This window comes from Mobula hypostoma, chromosome 6 (assembly GCF_963921235.1).
Source record: "Mobula hypostoma chromosome 6, sMobHyp1.1, whole genome shotgun sequence".
Lineage (NCBI taxonomy): Eukaryota > Metazoa > Chordata > Chondrichthyes > Myliobatiformes > Myliobatidae > Mobula > Mobula hypostoma.
Window position 1 is genome coordinate 67,700,248 of NC_086102.1, and position 21,888 is coordinate 67,722,135.

A 21,888-nucleotide genomic window follows, 5' to 3' on the forward strand; every position below is an offset into this window, starting at 1 on the left:
CCCAGAGGTATAGAAACATAGAAACATAGAAAATAGGTGCAGGAGTAGGCCATTCGGCCCTTCGAGCCTGCACCGCCATTTATTATGATCATGGCTGATCATCCAACTCAGAACCCAGCCTTCCCTCCATACCCCCTGACCCCTGTAGCCACAAGGGCCATATCTAACTTCCTTTTAAACATAGCTAATGAACTGGCCTCAACAGTTTGCTGTGGCAGAGAATTCCACAGATTCACCACTCTCTGTGTGAAGAAGTTTTTCCTAATCTCGGTCCTAAAAGGCTTCCCCTCTATCCTCAAACTGTGACCCCTCGTTCTGGACCTCCCCAACATCGGGAACAATCTTCCCGCATCTAGCCTGTCCAATCCCTTTAGGATCTTATACGTTTCAATCAGATCCCCTCTCAATCTTCTAAATTCCAACGAGTACAAGCCCAGTTCATCCAGTCTTTCTTCATATGAAAGACCTGCCATCCCAGGAATCAATCTGGTGAACCTTCTTTGTACTCCCTCTATGGCAAAGATGTCTTTCCTCAGATTAGGGGACCAAAACTGCACACAATACTCCAGGTGTGGTCTCACCAAGGCCTTGTACAACTGCAGTAGTACCTCCCTGCTCCTGTACTCGAATCCTCTCGCTATAAATGCCAGCATACCGTTCGCCTTTTTCACCGCCTGCTGTACCTGCATGCCCACTTTCAATGACTGGTGTATAATGACACCCAGGTCTCGTTGCACCTCCCCTTTTCCTAATCGGCCACCATTCAGATAATAATCTGTTTTCCTATTTTTGCCACCAAAGTGGATAACTTCACATTTATCCACATTAAAAATTGCATCTGCCATGAGTTTGCCCACTCACCCAACCTATCCAAGTCACCCTGCATCCTCTTAGCATCCTCCTCACTGCTAACACTGCCACCCAGCTTCGTGTCATCCGCAAACTTGGAGATGCTGCATTTAATTCCCTCATCCAAGTCATTAATATATATTGTAAACAACTGGGGTCCCAGCACTGAGCCTTGCGGTACCCCACTAGTCACCGCCTGCCATTCTGAAAAGGTCCCGTTTATTCCCACTCTTTGCTTCCTGTCTGCTAACCAATTCTCCACCCACACCAATACCTTACCCCCAATACCGTGTGCTTTAAGTTTGCACACTAATCTCCTGTGTGGGACCTTGTCAAAAGCCTTTTGAAAATCCAAATATACCACATCCACTGGTTCTCCCCTATCCACTCTACTAGTTACATCCTCAAAAAATTCTATGGGATTCGTCAGACATGATTTTCCTTTCACAAATCCATGCTGACTTTGTCCAATCATTTCACCGCTTTCCAAATGTGCTGTTATCACATCCTTGATAACTGACTCCAGCAGTTTCCCCACCACCGACGTTAGGCTAACCGGTCTATAATTCCCCGGTTTCTCTCTCCCTCCTTTTTTAAAAAGTGGGGTTACATTAGCCACCCTCCAATCCTCAGGAACTAGTCCAGAATCTAACGAGTTTTGAAAAATTATCACTAATGCATCCACTATTTCTTGGGCTACTTCCTTAAGCACTCTGGGATGCAGACCATCTGGCCCTGGGGATTTATCTGCCTTCAATCCCTTCAATTTACCTAACACCACTTCCCTACTAACATGTATTTCGCTCAGTTCCTCCATCTCACTGGACCCTCTGTCCCTTACTATTTCTGGAAGATTATTTATGTCCTCCTTAGTGAAGACAGAACCAAAGTAATTATTCAATTGGTCTGCCATGTCCTTGCTCCCCATAATCAATTCACCTGTTTCTGTTTGCAGGGGACCTACATTTGTCTTTATCAGTCTTTTCCTTTTTACATATCTATAAAAGCTTTTACAGTCCGTTTTTATGTTCTCTGCCAGTTTTCTCTCATAATCTTTTTTCCCCTTCCTAATTAAGCCCTTTGTCCTCCTCTGCTGAACTCTGAATTTCTCCCAGTCCTCAGGTGAGCCACTTTCTCTGGCTAATTTGTATGCTTCTTCTTTGGAATTGATACTATCCCTAATTTCTCTTGTCAGCCACGGGTGCACTACCTTCCTTGATTTATTCTTTTGCCAAACTGGGATGAACAATTGTTGTAGTTCATCCATGCAACCTTTAAATGCCTGCCATTGCATATCCACCGTCAATCCTTTAAGTGTCATTTGCCAGTCTATCTTAGCTAATTCACGACTCATACCTTCAAAGTTACCCCTCTTTAAGTTCAGAACCTTTGTTTCTGAATTAGCTACGTCACTCTCCATGTTAATGAAGAATTCCACCATATTATGGTCACTCTTACCCAAGGGGCCTCTCACAACAAGATCGCTAATTAACCCTTCCTCATTGCTCAAAACCCAGTCCAGAATAGCCTGCTCTCTAGTCGGTTCCTCGACATGTTGGTTCAAAAAACCATCCCGCATACATTCCAAGAAATCCTCTTCCTCAGCACCTTTACCAATTTGGTTCACCCAGTCTACATGTAGATTGAAGTCACCCATTATAACTGCTGTTCCTTTATTGCACACATTTCTAATTTCCTGTTTAATACCATCTCCGACCTCACTACTACTGTTAGGTGGCCTGTACACAACTCCCACCAGCGTCTTCTGCCCCTTAGTGTTACGCAGCTCTACCCATATCGATTCCACATCTTCCCGGCTTATGTCCTTCCCTTTTATTGCGTTAATCTCTTTTTTAACCAGCAACACCACCCCACCTCCCCTTCCTTCATGTCTATCCCTCCTGAATATTGAATATCCCTGAACGTTGAGCTCCCATCCCTGGTCACCCTGGAGCCATGTCTCTGTGATCCCAACTATATCATAATCATTAATAACAATCTGCACTTTCAATTCATCCACCTTATTACGAATGCTCCTTGCATTGACACCTAAAGCCTTCAGGCGCTCTTTTACAACTCTCTTAGCCCTTTTTAATGCTTGCCCTGGATTTGTTGGCCTGCCACTTTTACTTTTCCCCTTTGTACTTTTTGCTTCTACGCTCACTTTACACCCCTCTGTCTCTCTGCACTGGTTCCCATCCCTCTGTTGTGAACTAACCTCCTCACACCTAGCCTCTTTAATTTGATTCCCACCCCCCAACCATTCTAGTTTAAAGTCACCTCAGTAGCCCCCGCTAATCTCCCTGCCAGGATATTGGTCCCCCTAGGATTTAAGTGTAACCCGTCCTTTTTGTACAGGTCACACCTGCGCCAAAAGAGGTCCCAATGATCCAAAAACTTGAATCCCTGCCCCCTGCTCCAATCCCTCAGCCACGCATTTATCCTCCACCTCATCGCATTCCTACTCTCACTATCGCGTGGCACAGGCAGTAATCCCGAGATTACTACCTTTGCGGTCCTTTTTCTCAACTCCCTTCCTAGCTCCCTATATTCTTCTTTCAGGACCTCATCCCTTTTCCTACCTATGTCATTGGTACCTATATGTACCAGGACCTCTGGCTCTTCACCCTCCCACTTCAGGATATCTTGGACACGATCAGAAATATCCCGGACCCTGGCACCAGGGAGGCAAACTACCATCCGAGTCTCTGGACTGCGTCCACAGAATCGCCTATCTGACCCCCTTACTATCGAGTCCCCTATCACAACTGCCCTCCTCTTCCTTGCCCTACCCTTCTGAGCTACAGGGCCAGACTCTGTGCTGGAGGCAGGGCCACTGTCGCTTCCCCCGGGTAAGCTGTCCCCTCCAACAGTACTCAAACAGGAGTACCTGTTGTTAAGGGGCACAGCCGCCGGGGTACTCCCCAATCATTTCACCGCTTTCCAAATGTGCTGTTATCACATCCTTGATAACTGACTCCAGCAGTTTCCCCACCACCGACGTTAGGCTAACCGGCCTATAATTCCCCGGTTTCTCTCTCCCTCCTTTTTTAAAAAGTGGGGTTACATTAGCCACCCTCCAATCCTCAGGAACTAGTCCAGAATCTAGTCCAGAAGGTATGAGGTGGTGAAAGAGGCCATCCTCAGGATTTATGAGTTGGTCCCGGAGGCATACCAGCAGAGGTTCCGGAATGCGAGGAAGCAGTGGGACCGCACATATTTAGAGTTTGCCCGTGAGATGCAGACATATTGTGAGCGTTGGTGCGCCTCGAAGTGGGTAGAGGGGGATTATGACAGGCTGCTACAGCTGATCCTGATTGAGCAGTTTAAAGGTTGTGTCCCTGAGGGTATGAGATCCTACCTGGATGAGAAAGAGGCAACCATGTTAGCCGCAACTGCTAAGTTAGCGGATGAGTATGCGTTGACACATAAAATGAAGTTTGCCCGGAGTAAATACTACCAGAAGGGTAGTCAGGACGGCGGGGAGAGTCCGCCAGAAAAGTCAGAAAGTAAGCCGGGGACTAGTCAGAAGGATAAGGTAGACCGGGAGAAGGCTGGTAGGAAGTCTCCTGGGATCGTCTGTTATAATTGCGGGAAAGTCGGACACTTTGCGTCCAGGTGCTTTGCCCCAAAGAAGGAGACGGGAAAAGGAAAAACGGCGATTTTGACTGGCTGTATCGAGCTGGTAAAGGAACCGCTAGGAGAGGACAGGTCTGCAAAAGTTCAGGAAGGGCGCAAGAGGTTTATCTCGGCCGGATTGGTGTCAGTGAAGGAGGGTTAAAACCAGTTCCAGTGCGGATCTGGAGAGACACGGGAGCGTGTCAGTCACTGATACTGAAGAGTGTATTAGAGTTTAGCTCAGAGATCCAGACTGGGGAGGTCAAGGTCAAAGGTATTGGGGAAGGGACAGAGGCAGTCCCTTTGCACCAGATACACTTACAAAGCAACCTGGTCTCTGGACTAGTCACGATCGGGGTGAGGCCCGAATTACTGATGAAAGGCGTGGAAGTCTTGCTCGGTAATGACCTCGCCGGGGAAATCGTGTTCCCAGCCGTGAGATTGACAGGTCAGCCTGCCGGCATTGAGGCCCCACCCATGGACTCACATGTTCATCATGGGACTGTGGTAGTAAATTTAGCTGAGATGTTTCTGCCAGCCTTGTACGAGAAGGGGGTAGAAAGTGAAAAGAAGGAGTGTAGTGAAACAAGAGGTAGTGGGGGAGCTGAGACAGACTTAGTATTAGCCAGGAAAGAATTTCTGCAGGCGCAGGAGCGAGACGAGGGGCTGATGGTTTTGGCGGAGACAGCTCTCTCTGACGCAGAATTAACAAGGGAACCAGTAGGCTATTGTGGAGGAGGAAGTGCTAAGGAAGAAAGGGAGACCAAGTACCGTACCCGCAGATGAGGAATGGGGGGTGGTGCAAAAGAGTTATGGGGATGAGATTTTTAACCTGGCCCACAAGGTACCCCTCGGTGGACATGTTGAGGTGCTGGAGGAAACAGTTGGTGGAATCATGAAAGAGGTTCACCGGCTGCACCAGAGGAAGGATGTTATTGATTATGGCCGACGCGAACTGAGACGGTCACAGGTTTTTGATATGCTAACAAACCTAGTCGGTGTTAGCGCGGAAATCAATGAAGCTAGGGTCCCCCTGATAAGAGGAAAAAACCATTTTGAAAAGATGAGTATGGTATCGACCAGATGGGAGAAGGCTATTGTTTTGGCCAGCGCTGCTGATAAGGTCTCTCCCTTAATCCTGGAACAAAGCGACTCTTTAGAAGAAGTAATTAAACGACCCGCACACGTGTGTTTGATTGTCCTGAGGCGATGCAAAGAACTGGGACGTTGGGTGGTGTTTGTTACGCTAGGCTAGCCTAGCGAGCAACGGTCCTATAGAATGAGTAATTCAGTGACGAAAGGGCTGACGAACACAGAGGTGTGTATTGGCGATGTAATACGGCTGTCTGAAGCCAGCTTGATAGTGAACCTTGAAAAAAATGAGTTCGGCCACACGAAGGTCACTTACCTGGGAATTGTGGTGACACAGGGGCAGCTGGCAGCGATGCAAGCTAAAGTGCGAGCTATCTCTGACATCCCAACCCCGACAGACAGGAGGGCCCTCAGAAGGCTCTTGGAGATGGTGGGGTACTGTAGGAAGTTTTGCAATAACTCTGCGGTTACTACCCCTCCTCCTCCTACTAAGCCCTTGCGAGAGAAAACTAAGTCGGAATGGGACGACCCTTGTTATTGTGGTCCGGGACGAAACCGAATGAGAGGTTACTTTGATCGCAATTCATCAGTGTTTTTTTGCCACTATGAAGTTTGCTAAGTTGGAGCCTGGTCTAAGGGATTATTAATAACACATATAAAAGGAACAGAAAATGTGATGGCTGACTGTCTGTCAGGTGTTGACAACTTCAAATTCGCTGTATTAGCCAAATAGCTGATAAAGATGTGTATTTGTGTGTATCAAATAATGTATTCATGTTTGTAATTTTTACCCCGGTAAAAACCCTTAAGGGTGGGAAGTGTGACAAGAATACACATAGATTAAGATGTTAGCTGTCCTGTGCTGGCACCAGTGGGATCAGCAGTTGGTCTGCCACCTGTCTTCAGGAGAAAGAGAGATAAGGAAAACAATGGAGCAGCATTTGGAGATGTTAATGAAGGGACGGGAGAGTTTAACGGAAGGAGAGCTGTCAAGATCGGCTCCCCCTTTGAACCCTGAACTGTTTGAAATGATGGACAGGCGATACCCCAGCAGGGGGATAAAAAGGGACAAGTTCGCTAAGGTAACACACACACGACACCCTGAGGTAACGAGACCCTGGAAGCGGTGCGTCTCCCACAAGTCGGTGGGAAGTTTTGGAAGGCTGGTCGTGGGACCAAGCCATAGACGCACAGGGTGGAAAGGCACGATCAGTGGGAACCTGGTGTGTGTCCGCCCTTGCCTGGGTGCCAGGTTCACCGCAGAGAAACGATCGTATCTGGAAACGGAGGGGTCACGGTTGGTGACCTCAGAAGACATCACAAAGGGCTCGCCTGAAAGCTGACTGCGAAGAATATCGAAGGTCTGTGTGGAAGCCGTTTGAATATTCATTCGTTTTGCTCTCTCTCTCCTTCCCCCCCACTGTCCATCTCCCACGGCAGTGATTATGGTGAACTGAACTGAACTAAATTGAACTGAACTTTGCGTCACTTTGAAACTGGTCATTTACTCCTAGACAACGATAGAGCTTGATTGATTCTGTTATCCTAATTCTGTGTACATGTGTGTTTATCATTGCTGAACTGTTGCATTTATTATCCTTTTGATTAGAGTACTGTGTTGCTTGTTTCTTTAATAAAACTTTCTTAGTTCTAGTAATCCAGACTCCAAATGAGTGATCCATTTCTGCTGGTTTGGTAACCCAGTTACGGGGTACGTAACAGTTGTGACACAACTAGTCTGACATCTCCAAATGAAGCCTTCTCCCTATATTTTCAAACACGAAAGGGGCAGAGAATACCCTGCAGTGAAATAGTTGGTGAATACAACTCAATCTACCATGGAACTAGCTTAATAATGAATAGCCATCTTTGTCATTGGGATCTCAATATTTTTGATCCCTATCGGGATTTCATTTGGCTACATTCTTAATTTTAGGCTACAGTATCCTGCATGGCTGTGGAACAACTGAAGTTACAGCTAATGACCTCAGATGATAAAGGAAATTTTCACCAAGATGTAGCTAGAATTAAAGGCAACAAGTAGGTCTTCCAAGACTGTTGAAGTTTGTAAAAAGTTTAGTTCATTCTACCATCCATTTTCTCATAGCCTTCAGTTGATTTTCACAGGTATTTCTTAAAATGGTAGATTACAAATCCATAAACACCAGATTTATAACTGAATATGTTACCTTTCCCTATATTTATCATTTTGGCACGTACTTCTAAATGAGTGGGTGCTACATCTTCCTGTCAGCATGCCTACTCTCAAAAAAACTACATCTGGTTTACACCTACTGTCGAACCCTCACACCTTTGTTAAAAATAAGATATTAATTGTGACCTCCCAGAACTCAAAGATTTATGGCCTATTTCTTGAAAGGCTCATTTGTTTGGTGCAAGTATTTTATGAGACAATTATATCACTAATTGTACTCTTTTAAATTTTAACATGCTTCAGTAAGTCATTAGCTGCAATAAGATGGAAGAATTTTGTTTAAAGATAATCAGTCAATATTCAAGACATGTTTCAATAGCAATTACATGTCGCACTGTGAATTGTCTGCAAATCTCATGCAAGACTTTAACAGAAGAAAAAAAAAGACAGACATGCCACGTTTTGTCCAGTTTAATTTTTCATTTAATTCATATAGATGCAAAGATAAAAGGTAAATATTTAGCAACACAGTCAGGAACCCATAGGCCAGTCTCAGAGCTACACAGGGTTCCAAAGTTACTTTGTGTTGTAGGCTCAGAAGGGCTGTCTATTTAATATTTCTGTCACATTTGAGTAATATTGTAAATATATTGTTTGATTAAGCATTTTTGTTGTTTACATAATTCATTATGGGTTATATCAAAAGTATGTGAATGGCATATGTCATCATGCCACCAGGTCATAAGTGCTTCAGGACAAAGTAAAAATGAGGTGGACACTTTATTTCCCAACTCCATGTTTCACTTTTGATTAATTTTATGTTTTGGAGTTACAAAGCATAATAGTAGCAAAGAGGTAGTTTTAAGACGAACTGAGGCGAATACCTATCTGTTGAAGTAGAACACGTTCTTATTATTCAGAGAAGGAGAGAAATAGTTGAGTAAAAAAAGCACAGCACATTTTTTTTTGAAGAGAAGGTTGAGATAAAAATAAGGCATAAAAGAGATGAAATTCATGGGTTCACAGACAGTGAGTACCAAATGATAACGATAATAATAATAATAAATAAATAAATCTCAGAAATGGCTGGCTACATTGGAAAGATAAATACGTTCAATTACATGGCATAAAGCTGGAATATCTATACTGAACAACTTGAGCAGTATATTGAAGCAAATAAAATAGCCAATGAGGAGCAAGTACCAATTTTGCTGAGTGTAATTGGTGGAAGAGCATACAGCTTACTTAAAAGTTCAACTGCTCAAACCAAAACAGCCAAAATAAACTTTGCTGATATCATAAAAATAATGCAGGAACTTTTAGAACCAAAGCCATTGTTGACTGCAGAATGCTTTAGCTTTCATCAGTGGAATCAAAAGGAAAGGGAGTCCATTTTAGCTTACGTGACTGAATTGAAGAGATTAGCTGAACATTGACATTTCAGTGATGGGCTTTGTGATGCACTGAAAGAACAAAACTGCAACACTTAAACAGAAACTGGCCTGGCCAAAAAATTGTGTTACCATTGTGGCAGGGGCTCACATACACCAGACCAATGTAGGTTTACAGAAAATGCAACGAAGTAGGATACATACAAACAGCATGCCAAGCAAACAAGAATAAATAGACTGCACCAGGAAGAGAAAAAGATAAAAAGCCAAGTTGCAGTTTCAAAAAGAGCACTAATCTGCATGCTGCTCATAAAAAATCTGATAATGATATGAGTGACACAGGACTGAAGAGCCTTGAGATTTACAATGTGTAAACTAACAGGAGACAAGCAATATGACTGTCCCAACCATGGATTCAGCAGTGCAGCATATATGGCAATTGCGCTCGTGAGTGTGCACGTGTCAGCTAGTTATTATTTCATTGTGATAGTATTTAACTCCATTCTTTCCCAGCACTGAAACGCGTCGCTGCCTGCTTGCATTTAGCCTTGCCTGAGAAATTGGACTGTCAAATCAACTGACTCTGAAGACTAGCGGTATTCATTTTATATTTAGCTATTCTTTTCAGCCACAGTGTGAGGTTTTGTTTTCCATTTGAGAGCTTTAGCTAATGGCCTTATTTGGTTTAGCGTTTATTGTTTTCTTTTCCCTCTAACTCTGTTTGCATTAAAGTCTGTGAACTATCAACCTGCTTCACTGTCTCTCACTCCACGTTGGAGTCATATCCGAACCTGGTGACAATGACTTACACCAGAAGTGAACAGCAAATTAATTAAAGTGGAGTTGGACACTGGCTTCGCTGTTTTAGTAATTCCATAGAATGAATTCGAATAGCATTTTAAAGATACTGAACAGAAGCCTACAGATAACTAACTAAGAACTTATACTAGAGAAAAGGTAAAACCTGTGGGAATGTTATTTGTAACATGTGAAATACAACAACTAACAAGCCACATTGGGCTTGTATGTGGTAAAAACAGGAGGGTCAGCAGTATGGAGTCATGATTGGCTGACACAACTACAACTTGATTGGAGTTCTATCCACAATTTGCATGTCTCATCCCCTGCAATGAAGCATAGAAACATAGAAAACCTACAGCACAATACAGGCCCTTCGGCCCACAAAGTTATGCTGAATATGTCCCTACCTTAGAAATTAATAGGCTTACCTATAGCCCGCTATTTTTCTAAGCTCCCTGTATCTATCCAAAAGTCTCTTAAAAGACCCTATCGTATCCGCCTCCACCACCGCTGCCGGCAGCCCATTCCATGCACTCACCACATCTCCTGGACAAGCAGTCGTGGCAAGGGACTACAGAGGTGATCAAAAGTGGGTATTTGGAAAGATTAAGGATGGAACTGTACCGCTCTCTTTCACAGTGGGGTTTGCATCTGATGTCATCTAGAGAGGACACATCAATCAGTTGAGGAGAGCAGAGTCAATTGTTAGAGAGGAAAGGTGGCGACCGACATCAGAACCACTTTCTGCAGTCTCAGAGTCAACTCCTACAAGCACCACAGAGGAGGCCCCAGAACCAGAACTTGAGATTGATTCACAACCTCAAATTTCACCAGCCAAGCAGTGATCCCCCTTGTCAGGAAAGATGTTATCCCACATCTGAATGGGAGAATGTAAGATTTGCAGTGCTGTGGATATCCATATAGTTGCTGTAGCATCTACCATACTGTGTATACAATTGAGATACATTCTCTATTGAGCTGGAGTTTATAGCTCAGAAGAGAGAAGTATTGTGTATTCAGTACTTCAGTAATATTTGAGCAATCTTGTATATACAGTATATTGGTTGATTAAGCATTCTTGTTCATTTAAATAATTCAATACTGGTTATATGTATAAATACATGAATTGCGTATGGCATCATGCTACCACGTGATATGTGCACGCCTCGCTTAAACACAAAGTTAGACTCACATTTTGGACTCCTGTGTCTTCCTTTGAATTAGTTTACTGTTGTGAAGATACTAAACATAACAAAAAGCATCATAAGAAATATGAGCAGAAGTCAGCTTAAGGTCCCTTAAAGACCACCAAGTCATTCATTAAAATTGTGGGCATTTTATTGTTAACCTTCCCTGTTGGTTCCCCATAACCGCTGACTCTGCTACAGGTTCCTGGAAGTGCACCTGGATGACATACTTGAGTGGAGCATCAACACAGAGGCTGTGTACAAGTAGGGCCAGAGTTGTCTCTACCTGAGGAGACTGAGGTCCTTTGGAGTATGCAGGCCTCTCCTTCACATGTTCTACCAGTCTGTTGTCACCAGTACAATCTTTTATGTGTGTGCTGGGGCAATGGCATCAACATGGGTGATGCCAACAGGCTCAATAAACTGATTAGAAAGGCTGGCTCTGTTATAGGAGTCAAATTGGACAAACTGAAGACTGTGGTAGAACAAAGGACACTATGAAAAATCCTGGAAATTCTGGACTATGTTTCTCACCCTCTGTATGCCACCTTAGCTGAACAGAGGAGCACTTTTAGTAATAGACTAAGACAACTGCACTGCTCCAAAAAGCACTCTATAAGGTCATTCTTATGCTCGGCCATTAGGCTCTATAATGATTCAACCTATAGCTAGGGAAGTGACGACCCCCTTCCTGTTCGACTGTTTGTGGTAACTTATTTTTTATTCTTTCTACTTGCCTTCTAATATTTACACCTGTACACTTGTAATGATACTGTGACACTGTAATTTCCTTTGGGATCAATAAAGTATCTATCTATCTATCTCTATCTATCTAAACCTAAAACCTGTCTACCTTGGCTTTGAATGTATTGGATTCTTCAGCTTCACTGTTTTCTCTGGCAGACAATCTCAAAGACATAACTCTCTGAAAGAAGAAGTTCTTCCTCAACTCCATCTCAAATTGGCTGCCACTATTCTGAAACTGTATCTTAAGGCTCTTATTTCCCCCACATGGTAAACTAGGGGTTCCCTGCATGTAAAAACATGTTGTTATGATATTGAATTGCGGGTTGGGGGAAGGAGTTGTGGTGTTAGCCAAAGAGGTGCCCAGGCTGTGGGATGTACAAAGTAGCTCAAGGTCCTCCTAGATACTTCTTAAAGTATCAGTAAAATAAGCATTGCTGTGGATGAAGAACATGTTTCTTTCATCAAACATCACCCGCCACTATGAAGGAAACACACACCTAACCCATGAATGCTTGGCCATTTCTTGACAATTGTCCACATTTCAACATTCATCTTTCCATTGTCCCTTTTATGATATTTCCCATACCAGCAAAATTAGTTTTCAGGATTCATAAAAAACTAAATGAAAATACCACAAACATGTCAGTGAATGTGAAATATGAAATGCTCTACTGCAAATGGAATTGGTTTTAAATATACCTTCCATTATACAGCGATGAACATTTTGCATTTTATAATTCACTGTTTAAGCAGAATTCTTCACTTTGAATACTTATTTAATTTATTTTGTTTATGTTAATAAAGTAACATTAATAATTGAAGTATACTGAACAAATATTTTATCAAGCTTTAAAAACAAATGTTATCCGCAGAAAGACTGACAAATAATTATTTCTTTCAGTTTATTATTAATGATGAACATTAATTCTAACTCATGTACCAAAGATTACAGTTGTTGACAAGCTATTTGGATGATCAAAGAAAATTTTTTTAATATTGTGAATGCAGATAAAATTCATCTTGTACAAACAAAATGACATGAATAGACATGGTTACACTGACAAGGATTATTGGAAAAATACAATGCATTAGATATAGTCATGCAACAAACACATGTTTATAGATGTTAATGAAAATAGGATAATTTTTCCATCTAAATCATTTAAAAGTTATCAGTTTTTATTTGCACATCAGAACAAAGTAATTAGTGTTCTTACCAAATTTAAACATTTGCCAAATAAGAGTCAATTGAAATGTAAATTACTTTATATTTACTTTGCTCTACTTATCTTGCTTAATGTGACTAGAGGAGCACCTTTAAGAGGAGAGGACACTGCAGTTGCTTTCACCTTGAGATTTTCACGAATAAAGTTGCGTTGTTGTACCGAAACACAGCGACGGAATCCTGTTGTGATGGTTTTACCATGTTGAACATTAGGAGGATTATACTGGGGATCCAAACTATTGATCTCGTACATCCATTGCATATCTGCAGTCTATAAATACAAGTGATAAGAGGTCAAACATTTATTTTTCATAGCTTTTATTTAGTTCATATACAAAACACCATGTCAAAAATTCTAGAATTGAGACAGGACTTCTGTTTTCACAAAGGCCAATGCACTGGTCCCAGCAAAAATCTTGTGTCCTCTAATAAGGTGGTGCTGATCAGGCAAGAATGAAAGTCCTGCCAGTTGAGAAAGGTATGAAATGGATTAAGGAAGAGAAAGTAGAATAAGTATCATTGAGAAGTGTAATATACCATAAAAGCCTCTATAGAAATGTGAAAAGTAAAAGATTGGGTGAAGATAACGTGAATCATTAAAGCCGGGTTCTTAACCAGGGTTCCGCGAGAGGTCTCTAGAGGTTCTGTAAGAGAAGAAGAAGAAGAAAGCCCTTAACTCCGAGTGGAGTCATTGGGATGCCGTCATGATGGCATTTTTTTTAGCAGGCTTTCTTATTTTTACGAGTCCGAGTTGCTGACTCAAGAAACAGTGATTAAAAAAACCATCGTTTTCTGAACTCCACACAACGCACGATGCTAGCACTCACAGTGGCAGGCAGTAACCGAGCAGCCCCGCCAGCAATCTCATTAGAGGTCTCTCAGCTCAGTGCAGCAGTACGCAGTAGGACCGCGTTTGTTTGGTTGAGTCCATTCTCAGTTTCTGATGTGAGACAAGGGAGGCCGTTGATAATTGCACTGAGGGGAAGACAGTAGGCTGATAATTGGTGAGTGCTGTATTGCACAGAGGGGAGGATGGTAGGCTGATAATTGGTGAGTGCTGTATTGCATGGAGGGGAGGACAGAAGGCTGATAATTGGTGAGTGCAGTATTGCATGGAGGGCAGCACAGCAGGCTGATGAAGAGTGTGAAGTGTGTTTTCCGAGCATTGAATGGACTCACCCAATTTGGGCAGTGATTCAGCTTCTCCCTCCAGAATTATCTCCCCCAACTTCCCCTGATGTACCACTGACTGATTTATGGGAGCGAACAAACTCTACTGTAGTAGAAAATTGGAGGGAAATTTTTAATCTAAAGATGGTTCAATGTGACAAATTTTGAAGACAAGGTTGTGAGATGGAAGAGGAGGATTCTAGGCCTCGGCCTACAGACAATTTTGATAAGGCTAATGATGAAGAATTACTATCTCCTGAGTCATTTCACTGCACTAGTGCAACAAGGGACACAATGATAGCTACTTATCAATGAATTTTACATAGACTGGTTATCCAAATAAAAAGGCTCAGGAAGCAAGTTATTTACTAGCAGAACTTATTACTCAGAAAAGGAAAAGTCACACAGTTGGTGAGAGCCTAATAATGCCAGCATGTAAAATTAAAGTGGGTAAAATGCTATGACAAGATGCAGTATGAGAAATTGAAAAGATTTCATTCTCAAACACTACGATAAGTCAATGTATTGATGACATATCACATGATGCTGAAGAGGTTTTGTGTGACAAACTGAAAAACAACAGCTTCTCTATCAAGTTTGATGAGTCAACAGATTTCACCAATAAATGTCATGCTGTAGCAATTGTAAGATTTGTAAATGATGGCGAAATTCAAGAAAACTTTTTCTGTTGCAAAGAGTTGCCCAAAACAAGCAAAGGTCAAGATACATTTAATGTTTTCTCTTCATATCTGGAAACAAAAGGTCTGTCTTGGAGGAACTGTGTTGGCACCTGTACTGATGGCATCCCATCAATGGTTGGATCCATGAGAGGTTTTGATTCTCTTGTAAAAAAGAAAATCTTGACATTATCACAACACACTGCTTCCTTCACAGAGAGATGTTGATGTCATAAACTCTTGGAGATGAAATAAAAAAGGTTCTGGATGATGCAACAGAAATAGTTAACCCTGTGGCTGTACCCTTGACAATAAGTACTCCTGCTTGAGTACTGTTGGGGGGGGGGTCGACCTACCTGGGGGAAGCAACAGTGACTGCGCCTCTGGCAGAGAGTCTGGTCCTGTGGCTCAGAAGGGTAGGGAAAGGAAGAGGATGGCAGCAGTGATAGGGGACTCTATAGTTAGGGGGTCAGACAAGCAATTCTGTGGATGCAGGAAGGAAGCACAGATGGTAATTTTCCTCTCAGGTGCCAGGGTCTGGGATGTTCCTGATGACATCCAAGATATCCTGAAGTGGGAAGGAGAACAGCTAGAGGTCGTGGTACATATTGGTACCAACGGCATAGGCAGGAAAAGGGAGGAGGTCCTGAAAGCAGACTACAGGGAGTTAGGAAGGACTGTAAAGGTAGTAATCTCAGGATTACTGCCTATACCGCGCGACAGTGAGTATAGGAATAGAGTGAGGTGGAGGATAAATGTGTGGGTGAGTGATTGGAGCAAGGGGCAGGAATTCAGATTTCTGGATCATTGGGACCTCTTTAGGGGCAGGAGGGACCTGTACAAAAAGGACGGGTTGCACTTGAATCCCACGGGGACCAATATCCTGGCGGTGAGGTTTGATAAGGTTACTGGGGAGAGTTTCAAGTAGGATTGCTGGAGGGTGGGAACCAAACTGAAGAGACAGAGGAAGAGGCAGCTGGGTCACAAATAGAGACAGCTTGGAGACAGTGTGAAAGGGAGGATAGGCAGGTGATAGAGAAGGGACGTGCTCAGACTGATGGTTTGAGATGTGTCTATTTTAATACAAGGAGTATTATGAACAAAGCAGATGAGCTTAGAGCATGGATCAGTACTTGGAGCTATGATGTTGTGGCCATGACAGAGGCTTGGATGGCTCAGGGGCAGGAAATGTTACTTTGAGTACCAGGCATTAGATGTTTCAAAAAGGAGAGGGAGGGAAGAAAAATAGGTGGGGGCATGGCACTGTTGATCAGAGATCGTGTCAGAGCCATAGAAAAGGAGGAAGACATGGAGGAATTGTCTACGGAGTCTCTGTGGGTGGAAGTTAGGAACGGGAAGGGGTCAATAACTCTACTGGGTGCTTTTTATAGACCACCCAATAGTAACAGGGACATCGAGGAGCAGATAGGGAGACAGATTCTGGAAAGCTGTAATAATAACAGGGTTGTCGCGGTGGGAGATTTTAATTTCCCAAATATCGATTGGCATCTCCCTAGAGTGAGGGGTTTAGCTGGAGTGGAGTTTGTTAGGTGTGTTCAAGAAGGTTTCTTGACACAATATGTAGATAAGCCTACAAGAGGAGAGGCTGTACTTGATTTGGTATTGGGAAATGAACCTGGTCAGGTGTCAGGTCTCTCAGTGGGAAAGCATTTTGGAGATAGTGATCACAACTCTATCTCCTTTACCATAGCATTGGAGAGGGATAGGAACAAACAAGTTAGGAAAGTGTTTAATTGGAGTAAGGGGAAATATGAGGCTATCAAGCAGGAACTTGGAAGCATAAATCGGAAACGTTCTCAGGGAAACGTACGGAAGAACTGTGGCAAATGATCAGGGGATATTTGCGTGGAGTTCTCTTTAGGTACGTTCCAATGAGACAGGGAATGGATGGTAGGGTACAGGAGCCATGGTATGCAAAGGCTGTTGTACATCTAGTCAAGAAGAAAAGAAGAGCTTATGAAAGGTTCAAAAAGCTAGGTAATGATAGAGATCTAGAAGGTTATAAGGCTAGCAGGAAGAAGTTCAAGAAAGAAATTAGGAGAGCCTGAAGGGGCCATAAGAAGGCCTTGGTGGACAGGATTCAGGAAAACCCCAAGGCACTCTGCAAATACGTGAAGAGCAAGAGGATAAAATGTGAGAGAATAGGACCAATCAAGTGTGACAGTGGAAATATGTGTATGGAACTGGAGGAGACAGCGGATGTAGTTAATGAGTACTTTGCTTCAGTGTTCACTACGGAAAAGGATCTTGGCGATTGTCGGGATGACTTACAGCAGACTGAAAGACTTGAGCATGTTGACATTAAGGAAGAGAATGTATAGGAACTTTTGGAAAGCATCAAGTTGGATAAGTCACCGGGACCAGATGAGATGTACCCCAGGCTACTGCGGGAGGCGAGGGAGGAGATTGCTGAGCTTCTGGCGATGATCTTTGCATCATCAATGGGGAAGGGAGAGGTTCCGGAGAATTGGAGGGTTGCGGATGTTGTTCCATTACTCAAGAAAATGAGTAGATATAGCCCAGGAAATTATAGACCAGTGAGTCTTACTTCAGTAGTTGGTAAGTTAATGAAGATCCTGAGAGGTAGGATTTATGAACATTTCGAGAGGCAAAATATGATTTGGAATAGTCAGCATGGCTTTGTCAAAGGCAGGTCGTGCCTTACGAGCCTAACTGAATTTTTTGAGAATGTGACTAAACACATTGATGCTGGTAGAGCAGTAGATGTGGTGTATATGGATTTCAGCAAGCATTTGAACCAGCTGAACAAGTCTCTGCAAGACCCAAGAGAAAAGGTTTTGACTTCAAGTGACAAGATTCTTAGATTTAAAAGGAAACTGAATCTTTGGAAAAATCATGTTGCAAAGGGAAATCTTGAAATGTTTCCACTGCTGTTTGAGCTTGAGAGTGAGGAAAGATATCAGAAAGTCTCAAATCTTATTGAAAACCCCCTGGAAGAACTGCAGAACAAAATTGAACAGAATTTTTCCTCCTTTTCAATGCAAGTGTACAACTGGATGATGGACACTTTCTCTGAATCTACTGTTCAGTCTGAGAACTGACTGGGAGAAGAGGAAGAACTATATGAGCTGCAGTCTGATTGTGCACTCAAGATGAGATTTACTGACTTGCCCCTGGACAAGTTTTGGATTTCTGTAAAAGAAGAGTATCCTGCCATTCACAGGAAAGCAATGAACATTTTTCTGTGATTTTCAACCTCTTACATGTGTGAGCAAGCTTTTTCTTTTTTAATAAGCATCAAGAGCAAGGATAGAATTCATCTCATTTCAGTTGAAGGTAATATCCGTGCATGCTTATCTCGTTTGATCGGAATCGAGTATCTGTGCAGCAAACCACAAGCGCAGGTTTCACATGCTAGGCCTATATTTGAGCCTGATCATGTCACTTAGTGAGAAAATGTTTTTACAAAGTCTTGTATAAAATCGTGTCTTAGGCTATATTTTTATTCATACTGCTTTGAATTATGCCTTATAGTAACTTTACTATTCAGCATTATCATTAAACTTTCATGTTGTAAATAGCATTAATTAAAAACAATTTACAACCTTTATTTAAATTAAACCTACCCAGCCTACCTTTAGAAAAATTAAATCCTATTTTGGCGTAAGACAGTTATTTAACAGAAATTTATTATGTTTGCCGTATGAGTTTTTAAAATTTATGAAAGGGAAATAAAGAGATTAATTTCAAGAAAGGTAAGCTAAGCTTAACAACCTATTTTTTCTAGAAAGCTTAGCTAAAAAATAATTCTCTACTTGAAAGAGCATTGACAATTATTTTTGGATTATTATATCTACAACTTACTGATCACACTAACATACCATGATCAGTAGATATAATAATTTTTATGCAGGGCTTCCCTGAGACCTGAAAATTATTTCAAGGATTCCTCCTGGGCAAAAAGGTTGAGAAATGCTGCATTAAAGGCTGAGACAGGAAAAATTATATTGGGCAATATGTATAGTCCAGAGGAGTTTCACGAGAATGATCCCAGGAATGAAAAGATTATTGTATGAGGAGTGTTTGATGGTTCTGGGTCTGTACTCAGTGAAACTTTGAAGAATAAGGGCTATCTCACTGAAGACTGAAAGGCCTAGATAGAGTGGACATGGAGAGGACGCTTCCTATAGTGGGGAGTCTAGGACCAGAGGGCACAACCTCATAATAGGTGCTACTTTACGATAAAGATGAAAGGGAATTTGTTTTGCTTGAGGGTGGTAAATCTGTGAAATTAATCATCACAGATGGCCATAGAGCCCAATTTATTGGGTATATTTAAAGCAGAGGTTGATAGATCTTGATTAGTAAGGGTGTCAAAGGTTATGGGAAGACGGTAGCAGAATGAGGTTGAGAAGGATAATAAATTAGCTGCGATGGAATGGCAGAGCAGACTCATTGGGCTGAATCTCCTTATTCTGCTCCTATGCGTTATGGTCTTATAGTCTTTTGGAATAGGATGATTGGAAATGAATGAAACACAGTTTCTGTTTGTCTTCAAAGAAGATGTAGAAAACCTTCCACAAATTGCAGACAACAACAGGTTTAGAGTGAATTAAGAGATAAAACCAGCATTTAAAAAAATACTATCGAGAAGTTATTGGGATTGAAAGCCAGTAAGTCCTGAAGATCTAATGATCAAAGACTAAAGAACTGCAGACCAGTTAGCCTGACATCCGCAACATGGAAAGTTGTGACAGGATATTTTGACAATAATCGGATTGTGCAGGATCAAAACTGATTTATGAAAGCCTCATTTTTGATAGCAAATCTGCCAGGATTTTAAGGCTGGAATTTGCAGAAAAGGGAAAGGGAAACCAGGGGATATGGTGTATTTGGACTCTCAGAAGCCTTTGATAAGGTTCACAGAAAATATATCAAACATAATTAGCCTTGTGGGTAACACACGAGCATAGTTGAGACTTGAGGATCTGTGAACACACTAAAGATGGGGAAAAGTGAAAAAACCCGGTCATTTTTAACCTAGGAGGCCAAGGTCAGTTAGATGCTGCAGAGATTGTTAACGGGCCTTCTGTTTTCATGATCCATATCAGTTATTTGGATGAGAGGATCAAATAAAGTACATTCAAGTTTAACTGATATTGTCAGCTGTGAGGACTTCAATATGACAGATGACCTGAAAAATGGGAAAGCACGTGAAAATGGCATATGGAAAGCATGTGAAAAAAAAGTGAGTCAATTAACTCAAACACAAGAGATTCTGCAGACGTTGGAAATGCAGAGTAACACACACAAAATGCTGGAGAAACTCAGCAGGCCTGCCAACATCTATGGAAAGAGTCAATATTTCTGGTCAGGACCCTTCATCGGGATTGGAATGGAAGGGGGAAGAAGCCAGAATAAGAAGGTGGGGTAGGGGTAGAAGTACAAGCCGGAAGGTGATAAATGAAGCCAGATGAGCAGGGGGAGGGGAAGTCAGAAACTGGGAGGTGATCGGTTGAAAAGGTAAAGGGCTAAAGAAGAAGGAATCTGATAGAAGTGGAGAGGGGACCAAGGAATAAAGAGGAGGAGGGGCACCAGAGGGAGCTGATAGGCAGGTGAGGAGAAGAGAAGAGGTAAATGGGGAGCCAGAATGGGGAACAGAAACAAGGAGAAGTGGGGTGGGGGGGGGGTCTGAAATTACCAGAAGTTAGAGAAATTGAAGTTCATGACATCAGGTTGGAGGCTACGCAGGCAGTACAGGAGGCCACGGACTGACATGTTGGAATGGGAATGAGGATTGGAATTAAAATGTTTGGCCACAGGGAAATCCTGTTTGTTGCAGATGGAGTGAAGGTGCTTGACAGAACAAAGGAAATTAACTCATAGGAGTAAATATAAACATGTGTTTTAAAGGTGCTGGTTGTCTTAATCATTGAAAGTTAGCATGTAAGGAGGTAGGAAGGCCAGAAACAACCATGGCTGGAATACTGTGTGCAGGTCTGGTCTCAAAACTCAGGGAAGGAAATACTTGAGGGAAATATTTGTTATGGATTGATTTTTGGGATGGGCTTAGGTTGCCTTGTGAGAAGAGACTCAGCAAAATTGGCTTGTAACCTCTTGGCTTTAGAAGAATGGGAAATATCATCACCAAAACACACACAATTTTTACAGGACCTGATAGAGTAAATATAGGGATGATATTTCCACTAACTGGGTTGATGAGAAACAGGAGTTACAGTTTCAATGAAAGGGATTGGGTCTTCAGAACTAGAAGGAAAGGTAATTCTTTACCCAGTGAGTGGCTAATCTTTGGCATTCTCTCTCCAAGAGGACCATGATAACTCAGTTACTGAGTATATTCAAGCAAAAGATGATAGATTTTTGGATATAAAAGAATCAATAGATATGGGGATACTACAAGAATGTGGCAAAGCAGGTGAAAGGGGCCAAATGGCCTGCTACTTTTTTCATATTCTTATTGCGCAGAAGAAATATTGAGCAGAAAGGTAAGAATTGAAAAGAAGACAAATAGTTCACTGGGCCTTCTCTTGTAAATAAATATACCAATTTGGATACTGTTTCAGGACATGATATCTTATTAGAATTCAGTAAGAACTCCAGTCTGTGGAGTCATGTGTGGCTTAGCTGTATAAGAGAGGAAATCAAGTGGAAGAGCCATGGTAATAGAGATTCAGTTGTAAGGAGAACTGTTTCTGAAACTGCAAATGTGATTCCAGGATGGCATATTGCTTCCTGCAGCGAAGATTAAGAATATTATTGAATAGCTACAGGACATTCTGGAGAGAGGTGAGTGAATAGCTGATGGTTATAGTACAGATTAGAACAGATTGATACAAATGACACACAATACATAAAAATTTATATGCAGTCCTACAAGCCGAACTTAGGCAGTCAGGAAATAAATTAAAGAGCAGGACCTTAAAGTAGTTTTAGGTTACTCGCACTGGCATGTGCAAGTGGTAGCTGCAATAGA

General features: G+C 42.1%; 1 protein-coding gene and 1 long non-coding RNA gene across 2 annotated transcripts in view; one reads left to right on the top strand and one right to left on the bottom strand.

Moving 5' to 3' along the window:
• LOC134348079 (uncharacterized) overlaps window positions 1-21,888 on the top strand; it is a 104,484-nt gene that overhangs the window by 41,100 nt on the left and 41,496 nt on the right. The gene's annotated exons all lie outside the window — the stretch shown is intronic.
• LOC134348078 (cilia- and flagella-associated protein 47-like) overlaps window positions 12,717-21,888 on the bottom strand; it is a 712,768-nt gene continuing 703,596 nt past the window's right edge. Inside the window, exon 64 of the mRNA XM_063050919.1 lies at window positions 12,717-13,336. Within this exon, the coding sequence (XP_062906989.1) occupies window positions 13,112-13,336 (225 nt within the window). The 3' untranslated portion in view covers window positions 12,717-13,111. The remainder of the gene's footprint in view (window positions 13,337-21,888) is intronic.